We start from the raw sequence: 20,615 nt of genomic DNA on the forward strand, positions 1-20,615 counted from the left end.
TACTCATCGGCATACACTGTCTATTGCTTGCAATGGAAATGTGTGGTGTGTGGGTGGATGTTTACTTGAAGCTCACTTTATCCATTACAGTCCTTGGGCCCATGTTTCCATTCTCACACCATTCCTCTACAATCCCCGTCCCTCTCAAGCCAAGTGAACCTTGAAAATGAAGATGGGATGAATTAACATTTATGTTTATGTTGCAATATAAAAAGACTAAGAAGTAATTTTCTTTTAACCAGCTAAGAACTGTGTATTATAAATATATTACCAAGATCAATGACCAATCTCAATGGCCTCCAAGACTGACAGACACTTCACTTATTATTGAACTGACTGATGGTCCATATCATCAATATCCCTTAATCATCAAAACTGATCAAAGCTGACACATCTATCACAAAATCCTTATTTCATCCCACTTTGACATAATTCTGATTCCATTTTCAGTTGCGTCTCTTTCCTAAACTAATGCTGAACGCGCCAGCTCTTCAGAGTACCAGACTCTGTCTCTTCTCGGGACAACACACGTCAGGCCCCTCCTCCTGTCCTGCTTTTTGGACTGACTTCATGTCCACGTTGTTGAACATGACCAGTACCTGTAACACCGGGGTTGGTAAAGCAGGTAATCCAGGTTTATCATGGTTGTAGCTCAGCGGCAAACTATTGAACCCCATCCCTGCAGCTGTGTAGCAGGCTAATTAGCTAGTCGCAGGGATGAGGGAAAAAAAAAATAACTCTCTCTCTCTTTCCTCCCCTGCTCCACTTCTACTCCTTTTCATCTCTCATTCATGAGCCCTTGGTCGTGCCCTTGGCATAGGGTATGTAAACTATCAATTCATACCATCACACACAGGCCGGGGCTTGGCATTATAAAACCGTAACAGGGGTTGCATAATGAGCACACGGCCTAATGAAGTTGTTTCAGAGGTGATGCTGTGTGAAAAAGAAAAAATCAATGATTATTTCACAATCCTGACACATATTTTATTTAAAGTGAATTCTAATGTAGTTTGTCGGATGATGTTTTTCTCCAAAGGTAAACTGGGGAATTTGATGTATCCTAAAAAGAAGGTAAATCATTAACAGTGCATTTGGATGATATTTATACCCCATTCATGTTTTTAATGTTTTGTTATGTTGCTGCCCTATTCTAAATAAAATAAAAAATATATAATTTCCCCCTCATTAATCCAAGCTTAATGTGCATGGTCTGAGCAATGGACATGAACTATATTTTGAAGAGAAATGATATCCAAGCATCTATTCTGAGCTCAATCAATGCATTTGCCTGTTTAGCATTGTCCATTTGCAATAATTACTCCTCTTACACACTTCAACTCATAAACAACCCACTTCTCCACTCGTGTGTACACACACTCAACCTGGCACAGCATTTCATATGTGACACGAAATCAACCAATTGGAAAACAGGACCCTGCCTCTCGCCAAACTGAGCAAACAGGGGAGAAGAGCCCCTGTCACAGAGGAGAGCAAGAACCTGAGGGTCACGCTGGCTGAGCTGCAGAGACCCTTTGAGGAGATGGGAGAATCTTCCAGAAGGACAACCGCTGATCTGGGCTTTATGGAAGTTGGGGTAGCAGAAGCCATTTTTTTTTTTACCCATTCTCATTCAACTATTCTATTAATCAAGTATACAGGACTGAAAAATAGTCAACCAGGAAAGAGTGTACTCTGTCTTTTCAAGCAGAAAAAAGATGGCTGGCTGCATTGCCGGGGGAAAGTCAATCCCACCTCCCGCTGAGGGGGAGACGAGCGCTGGCTGTCGGCAGGCACGCCACCCGACTACCACACAGGTACTGATTTGAAACAACAAGTCAAGAGAAGTCAGCAGTAAATAAGAGCGATAGGGAGCAAAAGATAGGGTGAAAAAATGAGAGAAAGACGGGGTATAGATTTGAGAGTGATTTTTGGGAGCTGAGTAAACAGATGGAGTAAAAACAGCACGAGGGAAACCAGGGGACTCCCAGTGAATCCACTCAATGTGTCACTGACACTGCAGAGCAGAATCAACAAAGTGCTCTGAGGGCAACATGCACACACGCTCACACACACATCCTCACACACACACCCTCACACACACAAGCCATTCAGCAAATGGCTGGACCCAGAGCTCCTCTCCAGACTAGTGACAGGCACATGGAGAACAAGCTGACTGACGGCACATGACAACTCCTCCACCAGTGGAAAAGGAGAGAAGCTTCTCCTTTCTCACTGTTAAAATGCGGTAAAGTTCCAACACTTGTGATGTTTGGAGCTAAATATCACTTTGTGTGGAGGCATCATTTACCTGCTCTCATCTCCTCATCGGTCTCTAAACCTCATCCCAGCACCCATCTGTATCACCTCCCCCGCTCCAATTTCCTCCATGTCCCCAAACCTGCTCACATGCCCAAACTCTGGTGCCGTGTGCCAGTGTACCACCAGGCCCTGCAGGCCGGTCCAAGAGAGAGATAGAGAGGACGAGAGAAAGAGGGGAGTTAGCCAATTAAGATTGGGTAATGGAGAGTGAATGTGAGTGTGTATGTGTGTGTGTGTGTGTATGGGTCAATGCCCGACTTGAAATGGCGAAATGTGTGTGTGTGTGTGTGTGTAGTGCCACAGGCTGCACACACTACCAAGTTAATTTAGCAGGCCCAGGTTTTTAACACAGGCCTGAAGCTAACCAGCGAGCTAGAGCCGGACCAGAGAGCCAGAAGTTAACAGGCACTTTGCTCTCCCAAACCCCCTGAGAGCTCGTTCCCCGCCCGAGGGGTGACAGAACTCATTTAGTCATTGATGACCATCACTGATCACGTCCTCGTGGTCATATGTTTCCGTCAGGCACTTCATTACAATAAAACTTTATGGAGCGAAACTTTACCCCCCCCTGACTTTCAAGACCTTGACAGTTGACAACGCTGAAAAGAGGTACAGGGACCACTCAGTTGTCATTGACGAAACTTCTGACATGTTTTGGTGATTGTTTGTGAAAGTGACATTTTGGAGGACAGCTACCACTTGCATTGTACGGCCTGACAGACTCATACTTTTAAACCACGAAGAACAACAAAGACGACAGAATCCAAGATGTTTTTGTTTCTTTCTGCGTCCCCCGGAAGGGGAGCTGAGAAGAAATGCTGCTTTGTGTATATGTGTGCGTGTGTGTGTGTGTGTGTGTGCAGTGCCTCAGTGTATGTGTGGCGCATCTGTGCTATCGGGGCTGAGATGGATACGGCGACATGGATTTTTTTTTTTGCACTGCAGCGGGGCATGCCCTTGACGTTGTTGTCACAGACGTAAACACAGACGGTAAACACAGACGCAGCTACAGTCAGAACACAAGCGCACACCTTGATCACTGGTGTATGGGAATTCACACTTGGGGACATAACACAACAAAACAGCGTTGGATCGTGTCTCAGCCTCCAAACAAATATGTGGCAAACTAGCAAAGCAAATAGCAACTGAAAAATGTTTTGCCTGCTGCTTGGAAATGGAATTGATAAATATTGCATCAGTGAAAAGTAGATCAATTACATTGGTGGCGGGTGGATGTCGCCTTAAGCTAAAGATGCAAGTGACAAACTAAGCACAGGACTAAGCATGTGTGTTTGAGCATGCATGGGGTAGTGTGCACATATGGATGTATGCACACACTTCACACTATGCGTCGTGTCATCTTATTGGACGAGGTAATAGGCCGTCAGCTTCACAGCCAGAGCATGACCTAGAAAGTGAAACCACACGGCAAGGGACTAAATGTGTCACATGGGCTCAATCATTTTCTCCTTCTCTGAAGACGGAGCGAGAGAAAGAGATGGAGAGAGGGAGCAATGGGGGAGAGAAAGAGAGAGAGGCTTCTGCAAACCCGCCGCACTCAGAAGCTAATTAAGTCATTTGAAATAGCCACAGAGGGTACCTGTATGCAATCTAGCCACGGCAAAGGGTTGATGAGGCTCCGCGAGGCCCCGGGCCAACTTCAAAAAGAAGGCAAAGAGAGGGAATGAAAGAGAGAAGGAGAAAGGAAGAGGGGGCAAAAAAAAGTGAAGTGGGTTTTTTAATTGAAGCCCAACCTGAAGAAGAGCATGTGTGTCTCCTTGTGTTGGGCGGCAGGAAGAAGGTTAAGCATGCCCCCAGCAGGGTGAGTCTGCACACACAGGCTTTCATTGGGGGAGCAGGTGGGGAGATGGAGGGACGGAGGGGTGCAGCAGAAAGGCTCCGGATAATTGAGGGAGTTCACGGGGCGGCCATGTCGTAAGTGCATGTGTCCGAGGACTCCTTATGCATTAGCGGCATATTCAGACACAAAGTTGTGTGTTTGTTCTGTCCCTTTGTACATATACCCTGAACTTAAAAGCACCAATCGCACACAATCATCCATGTACTCAAACTTCTATTAAAACTGCCAGTTCCATACAGCCGATCAGTTCAGGGTTAAACCGAGGAGCTGATAACCCTGAGGGAGAATGTGGAAATACAACGTGTTTGAAGATTTGCAGACGACAGATGAATCAAGACACATACAGCTGTGCTGGAACAAAGCGCACACATCTGAGGGTTTTGTGCCCTAACATGCGTGCCCTCACCAGGGGCAGGCCTGGCGACACCAGTCACTGAACTGGGTCACACACACACACACACACACACACACACACACACACACACACACACACACACAAACTCGGTACAGACTGCGGCATTGGCAGTGTGGTGATCACAAGAGAGGGCAGACGGGGGGCTGGATGTGGAGTGATTGGACTATTCTGGGTCAGCTCTCCTGACAATGCACCACTGTCTCCTAATGTGGTGGGCTTGAGGATGAAGGCGGCGTTTGGCCTGACATTACAGCTCCACGTTCTGAAAGGAATACCTGCAACACACAACAGAGACACACAGTCGCAGGAGCCAACGCGCACACGCACACAATCATGCATAAGCGCTTGGAAAGGATTGACGAAGTGACACAGGGAAGCACACACACATGTCTCTGTGGCTACAGAGGTTTAGGCAGAAGACCCCATCAATTTGATTCACCCCTCGCCTCTTTTTTTTTTTCTTCAATCCTGGTCTATGCAGCAGATCCCCCGCCGCAGCCTATAGAGCGAGATCAGCCTGTGGACTTCAAAGAGGTTGCAACTAGGTCACCACAAGACACTGCAGTCAGCTCGAGCACAGTCTCTGGTCTGAGACATCTCACTTCTAACCCCCCCCACCCACCCCCGACGGTTTGCCAACCACTGCCGCGCTCTCTCGCGCCCTCTCCCGCCTCGCTCTCTCTCTCTCTCTCTCAATACAATGATATCAGTGAAATTAAAATGGTATTATGGCGCCTTTCTCTCTTGTCATTCCCTGGGGTTGTACAGCACCATGTCATGTCACTGTTACTATAATGTTACTTCTTTATCGCTGTCCATCGAAGCTGGAGCTCAGCAGTTTAACTAATGTTTAATTTAGACACCGAGCGAGACGGAAGACAGAGAGGCGGCGCGAGGAGGCAGAGAGAGATAGAGAGAGAGAGAGAGAGAGAGAGAGAGAGAGAGAGAGAGAGAGAGAGAGAAAATGAGTCAGAGACACCAAGTGGAATGCAGAAGCAGCTCAATCCTCCGTGGTCACACGCTGCCATCCTGATCTGTCAAAGGCCAAAGAGACAGTGACTCCAAAGGCGACTGCGCAGCACTTTGGATAAAACGGCCGCGGAGGCAGCCTGAGAGACAAAACGGGGGAAACAGAAATCTTAGACAGACGAGGGAGAAAAGAGAGAAGAAGAGAAACCCAAGAGGGAGAGGGAAGGGTGAGTTTGAAGAAGGTCAAAATGAACAGAGAGCTGCAGGGCCGCACATTCCCTCTCTGAATGCCAAGCAAAACACAACAACTCTGTTAACACGAGAAAACAGCCACAAACATCTCAGGGTGGGGACAGAGGAAAGAGAAGGAGGGGGCCGGAAGACAGGGGAGGTACACTTATCAGGTAACTGAAGGACACAATATATAGGGCTCCATGCACACACACAAACACAAATCGAGGAAAAACTACTCTCACACTTCAAACTTGTATTTCTACTAATATCCTGTTCTCTGGGAAAACCACATATGAAAACATATCAGAGGAAACAGCCTCAGTTCATGGGCAGATGTGTGTTTGTGTGTCTGTCTCTGCTTGAACCGTGGATGTGTGTGTAAACGTGCACCTGTCCCTAACATGTGGTTGTTAGTTTGCATTTAGGACAAATCTCTCTGAAGCAGTTTCCATCACACTGTGTCACATCTGGAAGTTGTGATCCTGGTTTGGGACGGTCATCCAGATTTATTTATTTATTAACTTTTTTTACACTTTGATTTTATTATCAAAGCAAACTTCTGTTCTATTAACCTTGGTTACAAAGTGTTTTTGTGCATAGAGGGAATCTTTTATCAATCTCTCTGAGAAGCTGAAACACGATACAGATTTTCTGTTCAATGAGGAAAACAATTAACTACTTCTGATCTCAGTAGGCAGCACTGCCCATTTAATCGTTGACAAACAGACAAAAGAAAACACTTTACAGAATGAAATCGAAAGTACTGACAGTTATATCAGAACCATTACAGTTGGGATAAATGAAGTTGAGCGCTCAGTTTACCGAATTATACTGAATGCAACAGAACGATATCACCGTCAGGGGCAAAGACTAGAGTTCAGCACCCAGAAGCAGTGACCCTGCCTCAATCATACATAGGCATAAACATAGTTGGCAACAAACAAGAGTTAATCTTAGCTTTGCTATTAAAAAACTCAATAATAAATCAACTTATCCCTAGGTGAATAACAGAATTACAGCAAAGTCAGACTTCGGAACTAGTATGTGTTAATATGAACTGCGTCCTGAGAAATCTGTTTGGCTTGATGTGTTCACAGTCGTGACTTCTCTCACTTTGAGCCCCAGAGCAGATGCTGCTGCTTCCCTCAGTCAGCTGAAGAAGAGCTGTATGTCAGCAGGACCGCACGTTTCTATCACGGCACGAGTCGGGACACTTTTATCCTCACAACAGCGTGTCTGCATTTGTTTTACGGCAAGTTTACTCTAGTCCACTGCATGTGTGAGTGAGTGGCTTGTGTGTCTGTGTGCGTGCGTTTCGTCACTGTCGCCGTGCTTCTGGGTGTGCGCCGCGGCGTTCTGTGTTCTGAGCTGAGGTTGGCGTTCGGTTTGACTGACATCGGGGGGCGACGGCAGCACAGTGGCATATGGTAACTGCCTGCTAACCGCTAAAACTTGACATCAGCGCAAACAAGTCAGCCAAGCGAAGTATAGTGTGCTCCTAAGAGGGTTAAGGGATAGGCTGTCAGCAAACAGCGGGGTAATAACACCTATCACGAGCACGGTAACACCAGATAAAGGGGAGGGGACACAGACCACATGCACAGGTGGGTGTTGACACAGATGCATCTGTAAGAGACAAGTAGGCGAAAAAAGGGGAATGGATATAGACGCGTGTTGCGTGGTGGTTGTTGTTGGTGGCATCATACGAGGCACATTTAGCCAAATGAGTGTTTTACACCTGTCATTAACATGAGCTTCACACCTGAAGGAGGATTATATTCACCGTGACATCTCCCTTTAGTACTTACACTCAAATAAAAATTCTGTTTCCTTTACCGAAATACAGATGATAACAAATTTCTACGGAAAGTCACAGCTAATACCTGTAAAACTAAAGTAAAGAAACAATGAGATCGGTGTGTTGCCTTTTCTTGTGTATATATATGTATGTGTGTGCGATTCCCTGTTTTGTAGCTTTTATTTACAAACTAGAAATGTGACTCTATAGACAAAGTCCAGGTGACGTTGCAGATTGTACACAAATTTCAACCCAAGCTCGATGTTGCCTCCTCTTGTACAGGGCACACAGAGATAGACCGACACAGTTACCCACTGACCCACTGAGCTGCAGAAGACAGAGGAGCTGCAGACAGATCTGATCGCTGATGCAATCGCTCTCTCCCTCCTCATTGTCCGTCTCTCTTGCTCTTGCACAAACACAAGAGCGCACGTCTTGCAAACACCGAGACGCCGCCGTCACTGCCAGGATCTGATGTACTCAAATGTATATTCCAGGACAATGCCCGTCTCGAAAGACAGATAAGCCTTGAAATAAAGATTCCAACCTCAGATGTGTGGTCACACACAGGGGGGGGACGCAGAAAATCAGTGACACTAACGTACACGGGTAAACACAGATCAGACTGCAGCATCAAATAAATACATCTCATATTACTTATCATCTACGTAATGATAGTTTGACAAGTCATCCAGTGATTGAAAAGCTGGTCCTGTTGTCACAATAAAAAACAACTGAAAAACCGAGCAGCCTTTCAGCCACTATTTTTCATTTCTAACCACACAGGTGACACTAAAACTATTAACTGAAAGATTTGTTGTTGTTTGCCTCTAACCCCAGTGTACCCCTCCAGAACAGCGGTAACCCTTGTTTAAGAGCCGAGGTTCCTCTCATCGATCAAAGAGTGGCGCACACAGTCCTGGAGCACGACACAGGCGCTGGAGAGCTTAAAGCAGGTTTCAACTTTGACCCTGAGAGATGCTCTGTGGCTGATTGTGTGCGCTTGTGTGTGTGTGTGGTGTATAGTGTCTGTAGTGTATGCGGTGTCGCCCATGTGCTCGCCACTTGCCCCTAGCAAAACTCAATTTCCTCCTGCAGTGTCTACAGCCAAAGACCTTTAACCTCGGCAAACCTGCTGAGACGCAGGATACTTGTAAAATGTACAGGAGGATGAAAGCGCCTTTGCATCCGTGTGTTCATGTCTGCAGGTAAAATAACTCGGAAGCATGATCCACAACATTTAAACAGGTGAATAAGTAAAAGATGCTACATTAGAGCCCATCACAGAGTGAACATGCTGCCACACAGGTTGAAGAAGTGTGCAGACTATTTTGATGTTTTTTTTCTCCACGAGAGAGAGTTAGTGTGTGTTTTTGTGTGTGTGTCTGTGTGTGTGTGTGTGTGTGTGCATGCGTGTGTCTATGGGCCATAGATGAGTGTTCCCAGTGAGAGAGTGAAGAGGTATCCACGTCAAACACACTGCCTGGGGGCCTCTGGAATAGAGACTAAACAAGACCTTCCCATTGGGACGCACACACACAGCCTGCAGCTGCAAATGACCTACTACCCACCTCACTCACACTGACACACACACACACACGCGCGCACACACACACACACACACACACACACACACACATAGAGACAAAGCCTTTTTGATGGTATAATGTGTTGAATCCCCAAAAATCATCAAGGCAATTATCACACGTGGGTTAATAAATGTACCCTCCTAAATAATCTCTCACAATTACATCAAAGTCTTCCTCTTTTGTGCTCTTTTGATTTACATCTTATTGTTCTTCCCGTTTTCTCAGCCCCGAGCAACATGGCAGCTTGAGCAGCCTGGAAAATGACTAAACAAACTCTCAACAGTGTACATATATATACACAAGCAGCAGCGTGGTCAAACCAGTAAGAATCCCACTCATTTTCTAAATAGAGATTTTGATTATCAGCTATAATAGCGTAACCCTCCGTGGTCGATTAACCAGCAGTTTGGAGATTGTGGAACAATGTTATATGATCCTGTACAAGTCTGCTGTTACAGTGGAAATGTTTACTACTAACTGCGAAAATCATGTCAGCTCGGATCAGCTAAGATTGGATCAATGTAAGATTAGGTTCCTATACTATACACTACATGAAACACTATATAAATACACCTACTAATAATGTTGTTTCTAAAGTGTATATATACACACACACACACTATATTAAAACAAGGTTAAATTCAAGAGGAAGCGTGATGAAAATTGGGAAGGGATCACTCAAAATGCTTTGTGAGATGTATTCTTCCTTCACTCTAACAATATATACCTACAGTCTTTTTCTTTTAACTTGTTTCACTTTCCAATTCTTACAACTGTTTCTAGACATGTTTTTAAAACATCAATGGAACCAGAGCCATTCTAAATGTGGGCGTTCACTGTGACGCTCTATATAGTTTATACAGTACTTCTGAAGATATGAATGTAATGTATATCCAAGCAGAAAATACATTTGTTCTTCCCTCTGAGTGTTTGTAAACTTCTGGGACAAACTATTACACCTACATGTGTTTATTTTTTAAACCACAGCACCCAGTGATAGAACAACCTTTAAAGGATATAATTAGAATACCATAATGAATTTCTAACGTCCACATTTTTAGGTCTGTTTACTGTGACAAATGTGTGAGGAACTGTTATTAAAAAAACACAAAAACTGGAAACAAATCTCGCCCCCTCCCCTAGCCAGTTTTCATGGCACCCCGCGGTTTTACACCAGCCACTTTGGGAACAACTGATCTGAAGTGCAATGTTTAAAGTCACACTTTTCAAATTGGATTACTTTTAGAGAATCAATCCTCTAGTGCAATTTGAATGTGCTATGTGTGTAAATCCAGGGGCACGCCGTACAAAATAAATAATCTCTGCAGAGGAAAAAGATATTGCCAGACTTAATTTACTGTAACTCTGATAGTGTTAAAATCAACACTTCCTGTGTTTATAGAGGCTAATCAACACTTATCAACACCATAGAATCTGCTGTGTGTTGCATTTGAATCTCTGCTCTTAACCCAAATATGAAATGTCAAAACGCACGCTCCCACTTTAGGCGCTTGCGTGAATAATGTATCTGGCAGATTTGAGCTGGATGAAAATTACAGACGCCAGTGGTAATTACAATAAAGACGGGACCTCCCAAAAGAACATCGTTTTAAAATAGGGCTAAATATTTAATGGGAAGAAACATGTCAGACACTAATGACAGATATAAATAATGATTTAAAAAAAACAACAAGTGATATACCCGACAGTGTGTTCAGTAAATACTTCAAACCTATTGTAAACTGTCAGTTGCTCATTCATCAGCGTCTTGTGAAACAATAGTCAGTGTGTTTTCCAAGAGGAAGCCCGAGGATGAACATGTCTTCTTCATATCATTCTCGGACCGACAAATAAAGGCTCCCTGCCAAGAGAAACTCAATGAGACCACAATCAATACACTGCTACAAGGTGCACACACACCCACACAAACACACACAAAAACACATCCACACAAAAACACTACATGGATAGCAGATGATGTACGATTACCTGGAGCACATAACAATCAGCTACGTGCTCATACAGTATGCACACACACACACACACGCACACAAAGATCTGTGCGCACTAAAGGCACTCAATATGCAAATATTTCTTTTACAACAGGGACAGTCCTCCATTGTTCATCTGGTCATGGGGGGGGGGGGGGGCAGATAGATAGATAAATAGGTCTCTAGATATCTACTTGGACCTCAGCTGATGAGATTTCGCATACGGCAGCAGCACTGCTGTTAGGACAGGGAATACCACCACAAAATAATGTTTTCTCTCCCTCTGATCAATTTTTAATTTGGCCCATGCAGCCGAGCCCTTGGCGGGCCTGGCCCCGGTAATTATGGTAGGTTATTGACAGCAGCCTTCCCACGGGAGGCTATTTAAAAGAGGTTTAACCCCAGAGCAAGTCCAGGCCCCACACCTGCCTTTGAAGGTGTCAAGTGCATTGATCTGTGCTCCGGGATGTGCTGGGACCCACCTGGAGGGGTGTGTGTGTGTGTGTGTGTGTGTGTGTGTGTGTGGTGTTGCTTGCAGGGCTACTATTACAAGGCCATGGCTAGGCAGAGCATCTTTTGACCCTTACACAGACTAAAAACACACACAAGTGCACACACACACACACACACACACACACACAGACACACACACAGACACACACACACACACACACACTATCCTCTGGCTAATCCTGGCTAGCTGGATAGAATGATATATGTCTGACTTCTGTAGCCACCTGATGCCCCAAGATAGATTGAGCACACGCACACAATGTTATCGCTGGGACACACACACACTCACGTGCACACATACACAAAAACACACACAGGTTAACTCACAGCTCGGGGGGAATTAGACAAACTAATGAGAAAGGAGGCGGAGGAAGACTGGTGATTGGAGAGGGAGAGAGAGAAATCTAACAGCACGGCCACGCAACACAACACAACACAGGAGGATGCCAGGGTGTGAAGTGAGAGTGTGAGGCCGATGTTGAACAAGACATCATTCAGCTCCAAGAAGAAGAAGGGGGGATGAGGGGAAGCGGTGGGGGAGGCATGAATGACAGAAATTAAAAGAGGATTTCTGTGTTTGAGATTGTCTGCCCCGCTGCCCCCTTTCAGCCTCCCATTGAAATTCTGGGCAGATACAAACCCCTAGGCTTTTGACACACTTTTGAAAACACCACTCCCCCTCTTTCTTTCCAGTGGGTCTCCAGTGTCGAGCCTGACTCACCATTGAGAGAGAGGGAGAGGGAGAGGGAGAGGGAGAGGGAGAGAGAGAGAGAGAGAGAGGTGAAGAAAAGGTAGATCTTTATTACCAATTTATAAATTAAGTGAAGTCAGTCTTGAGGAAAGTGTAATACTTTGTGTGGGTTGTGTGTGGCTATGTGTTTGCCTGCATATGTAATATTTAATAATAAAATATAATGCACAAAAATATGCCAGATGTTTTTTTTTATCAAGATCCTTTAACAATGTTAAAGTAAATGAAAAGAAACATCCTGGATCCAAACCAGAATTGAAAGAATTATTCCTTTGGTCATGCCCCAGCCCTGAAAACTCTGACCACTTTGACCATATTTAAAAACTGCACCTCCGACTAAACTTTTCTAAAAAAAAGTCACTGAAAGTTAAAAAAACAAACCTGGATGCCATATTTCCAACCCCTGATTAACACAAGCCTAATGGAGGACAACTTTTCTAAGAGTAGCCAGTTGCCTACAAAGCCGGCAGAATAAGGCAGCAGGAGAAATCAAGAGGAAATATAAAGAAGTCGCAGAAAGTTAATGAAAAGCGACACTGGAAAAGATTTGTCTTCTTGGCCTGATGAGTGGTCCAGGAGAGCTACGGCTCCAAAGCAGCGTTCAAGTGTTTTCTTTCAGTTTGGCCACCGACTTGTTGAAAGTCCTTCTCTTACCCAAGCAGCCACTACAACTAATGATCCCACCTTTCAATATTCCCTCCCTCCTCAATTATTCCGACTGTAAACCACAATCTCCCATCGCTCTCTCTCCCTCCCACTCCCCACATCCCCTCCAATCCCAAAAGCACCCACCCTCCACCTCCACCGTCTCAGTCTCAGGATGCAGAGCAGTGACAGGGCCAGAAGGTAATGATACAGCTGCCATGATGCAACAAGCAGACCTGTCGACTGTCAGGAATTGAAATCATGAAGGAATAAGCTGTCATTAAGAGGCCCTCTCCCAGTAGTGGAGCTGTCAGACGCCTGCCTTCTGCCTACTCTCTCTCTATACTCCCGTCTGTCCTCTGCCAGTCCCACCCCATTTGCAGTCACTCCCTAGTCCTCCTCTCATTTCTCTCCTCCCGCTTCAATCCCACTCTCCACTCCTCTCCTCTTCTGTCCTCTCCCAACCAAATCATAATCCCTCTCCCTCTCTGCACCCAGTTCCAAATACCCAGCTCCCCCCATCTCAGATTCCTCTTTTCCTCCTCTACTCCCCTCTCAGTGGGTGTTGCTTGAGCAACCTCCTCTCACCTGTCATTTTACCTCTAGGCTATGGGAATAGCACAACTTCCATGTGCACACACACACACATATGCACTTCAAGACAACATGCATGAGGCCTATGGACACAGCACAAAGATGTCCCTCAACTCGTTGTTACTACACTGTGCTAAATCACAGTTGTACCCTTTGCCCAGTGTGATGCGTTTGAGGTTTTGTGTGTGTACGTCCACATGTATATATTTCAGACTTTATCTTTAAAGCTAGGGATGCTGCGCAGAGAGACGTTAGGAAGAGCCGGCTACACATCAGAAATATGCAGGGGATACTTCCCACCCCCTCCCATCGGCCCTCTCGTCAAAGCCACACTCCAAAAACTAATGAACATGCACACTGCCTAAAGACTTCTAGAAGCCAACTTTCTGTGACTCGCTCACAAACTTCTGGCTATCGTCTCTGCTTCAGCTGTGTATGTCTTCCCAGCCGGAGACTCCGGTCATGCAAAGGGAGAGCACAGGCAGGCAGGTCGTCTTTTGACAGACAGATACCCCAGCCAATCACTTCATCATTTCACTCAGTCCAAGTGTAACTGACCTACGAAAGCCACAGGTTCCTTTTTTATTTCAGACGACTTTATTTATTGAATGGCGATCAGACCCTGAACAGGATTTCAACAAATAAGATAAAAAGTATTTTAGAAAAAAACCCAACCTTAAACATATGGGTCCAAAAGTTTGAAGTCAAAGAAGTCCCCTAAAAGTCTCCCCTACAGGGAATTGGGAAATCTGTGTTACAATGTTATACTTATGAGATAACTTCATCATAACGCCTGGGCCACACCGGCAGCGGCTGCACCACGGAACAGCTGTGTGCCGCGGATGTCAGTTGTTCATGCCAGCTGCGGTTTAGCTGTGGAGCTGCTCCTGCCAGCGCTATGATTCTACATAAGGTTCACCTTGAAAAGGTCCATTGTGGCAGCTCTAATCTGTTAACATGGGCGTGGAATGGACAAGCAAGACTTTCCGCGGCACAACCTCAGCCGGTGTGGCCTGGGATTGAATTTGTGATGTGTGTGTAGACAGGTAGGTGGTGGATACAGGAGGCAGAAACAGGTGAAGGGATGTAAATCGTCAGTAAGAGACAGGCTGCCCAGAGATTCACCCAGGAACGTGACTGTTTGAGTGGGTGTTGATGTGTGTTGTGTGAAAGGCCTGATTAGCTAATACAATCAGATATTTTTTCCCACAATCCCCCTGATTAGCAGCGGTGATCCCGCTGGAAGAGAGGAAAGGCTGACTCAAGCCTTTAAAGAACATGGCTAAGAACTGTTTAAGCCCAGACGGGCCAGAGACTAACACCATATGCACACACAGACACACACACACACACACACATAGGACAGATGTACATTTGCACTGAGTCAAATGATCTGTTGTGTGAGTGTGTTTGTTTTGCAAAGCCACAAGCTCCCACCATATTTCCCCGAATGCACTCCAGTTGACCCTTCCCCTCAGGCTTTGAATTTCCAAACAAGTTCCTGTGAGTAACTTCACACGAGCTGCACTCGGGGGGAGAAAGGATTCTTGGAGTCAAACCTAAACATAATAAAACACTTTACCCAGGACTGCACTTAAATCAATTTGTAAATCAAAAATGTTGCTCTTATATAGCTAGATAGAATCAGGCCGTTGCAATGGCCCGTTTACAAAGGAGTTCTCAGATTAAACCATTAAAGATCATATCAACGACAGTTTGGTTGATGGACTCTTCCACTTGTAGTCTCACATCACAGTATGCCTGAAGAGCAGTATATAACAGCAAGGTTATTTCTTTAGGTTCATCCTCCTCCACAGTTAGTCATGAATTGCTTTGGACAAGTCTTTGTAAAGTTTGCATTTTATTCAACTGGGGCTTATATGTGTAGGTGGAGAGAGACCGAGACAGTGATGCCACATAGTTTCCTGTTGAGGGATTTTTACACTACTTCCATTAAATGTAACTGCCTTTTGTTAAAGACAACCACAACAACAACAAAGGTGTCTCTGCTTGCTTCCTCGCTCAAGGCACAGACGAGGACATGTCACCAAGTTTCAGACCTCATCCAGCCGTCATCATTTCTGCTGCACTTCTCCTCCTATATGAGGGGAAACATTTATAACAGGCTGGGAGTCAGCAAGCCACTTGACAGAAGAGTCAGGCTCTCATTATAAACACTGAAATACATTTAAATGAATGAATCCCTACTGAAACACCTCTGAGCATATGTTCCCTCTTTGTGCTGTTTCATGGACAGAAAGCAGTATATTTAAATAGTGACATAGAACCTATCTTTGTGAGTGAGTAGTTAGTAGTTTCTATATATTGGGGATAACCAAATGAAATGTCTGAGGGTAAATTAATAAAAGAGGAGTGAAAAGTTGCATCAATGTAAAAAAAAAAACTACCAGAACCATGCAGCTATTACATGTCAAATTCTAAATATGGCCAGAATATGGATGTTGGTGTATTTTATGTCAGCCCACTTACAATGTGCATCACAAATAATCAATGTGACGCACACTTGATTAACATTTGATTTGTCGTAACAAAACCTCTTCCATGTTTGGTACTATGTGTTTTGTCAGCTCGGTGATGTTGACCTGTAGGAGCCCAGCTCACAGCGTTCCACCAGAACAGATCAAACACGACAAAGCGAATACGATATGATTATGTCAGTGTCACAAGATGGAACTGTGGAACACACCATGTCATACACACAACTTCAGCTTTTTTTTTACATACATATCTCTCAGAAGTCAGTCGCAAGCACTTTTTTTGTGTTGTACCTCTTGAGCATTGACCATTTTATACTACCACATTGAAGATCTGTAATGACTACTGTGGATGCATGTGCAGCATCATCCTCATGACATCACTGATTAGTTCCTCCCTCTCCGCTTGAAGGGAAACTAATCCCTGAAACCGTCTGGTACAAACACAAGCCAAAGCTCAACACCTCTCTGCAGATGTTAGAGGAGCTGTAACTCACACGCACACCAGACATCCACACCAATTACATGCCATGACATAACAAACCACAAACATGCCCTGTAATTGCCGGAGACAGGATGAATCGACTGCGAACGCCTGCGCTCGTCTTTTCCGGTGAACACAGGGTACGAGGCCTGGGTGCGGTAAATGCCTGGATGATGATTTGTCAGTGTGTGAGAACACGGTTTCTTGTTTACGATGATGAATGAGCCGCACTTCCTCGAACACACCATGTTCTCTATATCTAAGCTGTCACTTTGGCTCTCGGCGACACAACTGTAATGCCAGCAAGGGTGACGGTGGAGGGGTGAGGAGAGAACCCGAATCATCCGACAGTACACACACGATCCAAACTGCTGTGCGCGGCAGGCGGGGGCATTACGCGGCAGTGAAAGTCTTTATGGCATTCTGATTGACGAAAAGAGGGAACGAGGGGGAGAGGGAGAGCAGGATCTCCCCTAAGTCAATTTGAACAGCAGGCTGATGAAATTACACAGGTAGTCGTGGCCGCGTTGACAAATGAGGGGAGAGATGGGGATGAAGAGCAGGAGACAGTCAGAGTGTCGGGAAAGAAAAACAAATTTATATTTTATATTACATTATCTCCTTCTCTTTTCTGAACTCAGCCACCAATGAATACACGGGACTACGTGGGAATCATGCATCGTAGATACGTGCGCAGGGGATGTTTTCTCCTTCAATTAATGTTGAGGAACATGCTTCATTTCATAAACAAGACGAAACAAGACTTTTCTAGACTGAGCACTGTGCCCTTACATGTAAAGTGATAACCTATGGAGCCCATGTTGATGAATCTATGAGGTTGTTTTTCACCACTGCCTATTTGTTGGTTAGTTTATTTTAGGAAAAAACAACAGAAAGGAAGCATAGGACATGTGCGAAGAAAGAAACCATTACATTTGGGACCAGATCTGGAAAAAAGGTGGATATAGTTTTTTTTCTATTCTTAAAATATATATGTGGGGCATTTCACCTTTATTGACAGGACAGGTGAGGCCCTTCAGATTTGTCTATGAGTGTGGGAAATTTGGCACAGGTCCAATTCAAAATCTGGACCTTACGGATGTAAATGTGGTGGGGGGGGGGGGGGGGGGGGGGGGGGTTCCAGTAACTGTAGTGTAACATACAGGGCTCCAAATATTTAACCACCACCAATATGTAGCTGATATCATGTGGATTCATTCGGTAATCAACAGATCGGATGCATTTCCAATGGTTGTGAAAATATGTCTCAGACCACCATGTCAGATTTGGAGCAGTAGTGAAGAAAGGAACCAATGAATGGTGTTCCGGTTATCGTATGGCGATGTGGGGCCCTGAAGCTGTTCAGCATCACATCATTTGTCAGCTGACACAGGGAAAGTTTCCTTTACAGTCCACGCTTTGGTAAATTGTAAACTGAAGTTCAGCTGAATTGAGCTGATGAGTAAGAAAATCGGTTATGAAAGCACAGCGAAACAACAAATTACCCACAATCCCACTCAAAACTCCAAGATTCACAATATACCACAACACTCTGTATCTGATTGAGCCCCAAGTGCTTCCAAAGCCTCAAACATTCAGGGCTGCCCTTTGAATAAACAATGTGCATTACACTTGTCACACCAACAGACCAACCACCAGTCCCACTGTGGTGGTTGGTGGTCACACTATGTGGTTACTCTTTCGACTCAGAGAAACACACAACCTCACATACCAGTGATGTGTCACAGTTTAAACTCTTGGCTAAGGAATGCAAGAGTACAGGAAAAAGGTTCAGTGTCCTCAGTGAACTCAGTCAGAAAAAACAGGAAAAAAGGGACATCTGGAATCACACATCAGAAAACAAGTTCAACGTTCAACAGAGCAGCTTGAACTCCTTTTGTTGGGCCTCCTACCTCTATGGCTCTGGTGATGAAGGGAATCTGTGTCCCAGAGTCCAGGTCCTGGTTGATGATGAGTCTACGGGCCCACTGACCGGCCCGCACCACGCCGCTGCCCTGAATCAACACCAGCAGCTTGGACGGGTTGGACAAGGCATCTGGGCTCAGGTAGATAAAACTGGTGGGCTCCTCGTCGGTGGCATCCAACTAGATGTTCAGGGAAACTTTAGTTACCATGTGATACTGACATTTAATCAAACATAATAAATCTAATGAAATTCTGACTTTATAATTAGAGCTTTGATTTCTGTTGATACAAAGAATTATCAAAAAATACAACAATGAATTTTCTTGAGACTTTAAAGAGAAACAGTCCCGTCAACTGAGGCATTTGTAATTTACAACACCTATAGGCATCAATGCGAATCATCAATAAGCATGATCCGAAAGGAACCAAGATACACAGACGGAGGGAGAGCTTTAGTATTTCTGTGTGGGTGCATGCTCTCCGTCCACCTCCCATGAGTCTTTGCATCCCCACCAAGTATGCCTGGAAGAATCTCTAAGGAGACAAACACTGTCCATAAAAGCCACGGGTGGCAGCTGCACGAACCTAATCCAAGCAGACAAAGACAGCCGAGTGGGGGAGAAAATCTGAGCCTTTATTCTCTTGTGCTCCCTCATTCTCTCTCCCTATACTTGGCTGCGGTTAATCTTCTTAAAATCTGTGGTCACAAGTTCAACGCCATGCAGGTGGACGGACCCACCGCCAACACACAAATACACACACCTACACACAAATGGCATATACTTGCAGGCGGGTGGGCAGCAGAAAGGCAGAACTGAGCAATTTTCCAGAGGAATAATGAGATAAATAGGGCAGGCAGATAACCCAGTAAAAGTGTATGGGGGCTAATGAAAGCCGCTGAGTCCCTGGCTAAGTGATTTATGGACACTGTTAGCGCAGGAGCTAACTCTGCTGCGCTTCTAAACACCAGCGCCGCCTAACATCCCTGTAAACGCAGCCTGAAAAATGATGACAACTTTTATGAACAGGAAAAAAACGGAGCAGGGACGGAAGGAGAGGAAGGGAAGGAAAAAAAAGAGATCAACATGCTACCAGCAACAAATAAAAGGGATCAAGTGTGTGCTCTGAGCCTGGATGAGCCGGGCAAAGAATAACTCTGTGATGGCTGAGAAAGTCCCCTTCCGTGCAAATGAATGCAAAACAGATTAGGCATCGGCATGCTGTGCCTCTGCGCCTTTGAAATGACACGTCACAATACAGTTAATTTGTTGAGGAGACACTTTTGCATAAAAGATGTGAGCGGGGGGGGGGGGGTAAAAAAGGAGAGAGGGAGAAAGAAAGGAAAAGACAAAGACTGATCGGGAAATGAGAAGAGCTGAGTCCTAGCAAACCCCTTTTTCTTTTTCATTATTTTTTTGAACAGGGGACACAATATAATCACACTCTGAAGCCGAAGTATTTACGTCAATTCTCATATTTAATACTCCCTTTAATCTTCAAGGGCGCAAATGAAAGAGGAAAATGCCTCTTTTCAAACTCCTTGTACTTACTGGCAGGAATTCTTTAGTCATGTTGCACTTCTTCTCCAACAGCTCGTACACATACTGGGTGATTATCTAGAGAGAGAGGGAAAAAAAGACAGAGAACACACACACATTGTCAGACATTACACTGATAATACAATTAATGTGTTTTATATTGATGCTGATACAAATCCATCCAACAAAAGCTGTGTGTGTGTGTGTGTGTGTCTGTATGTGTGTGTGTGTGTGTGTGTGTGTGTGTGTGTGTGTGTGTGTTTGTGTGTCTGTGTTTGTGTGTCTGTGTGTGTGTGTGAACAAGTAATAGCAACAACTGTCATGCTTACAAACAGAATAAAAAAATACTATTCAAAACCCTTGTTTGCCCTCTGGTCTGTGTGTATGCATGTGTACATGAGCTACTTGAAAGGGTCCAGATTGTGCCATGTGTGTCTGCATGTGTGTCTTTGTGTGTGTCTGTGTTTGTGTATCAGCGGTGCAGTGCGAG

The 20,615-nt window shown here is 44.9% G+C and overlaps 1 protein-coding gene across 1 annotated transcript in view; it reads right to left on the reverse strand.

Moving 5' to 3' along the window:
- Positions 1 to 20,615, reverse strand: part of arb2a (ARB2 cotranscriptional regulator A) — a 150,768-nt gene that overhangs the window by 112,357 nt on the left and 17,796 nt on the right. Inside the window, exons 5-6 of the mRNA XM_062382187.1 lie at positions 20,138 to 20,203; positions 18,575 to 18,766 (exon numbers count right to left, since the gene is read on the reverse strand). Of these exons, the coding sequence (XP_062238171.1) occupies positions 18,575 to 18,766; positions 20,138 to 20,203 (258 nt within the window). The remainder of the gene's footprint in view (positions 1 to 18,574; positions 18,767 to 20,137; positions 20,204 to 20,615) is intronic.

The sequence above is a fragment of the Platichthys flesus genome, chromosome 3 (assembly GCF_949316205.1).
Source record: "Platichthys flesus chromosome 3, fPlaFle2.1, whole genome shotgun sequence".
NCBI lineage: Eukaryota > Metazoa > Chordata > Actinopteri > Pleuronectiformes > Pleuronectidae > Platichthys > Platichthys flesus.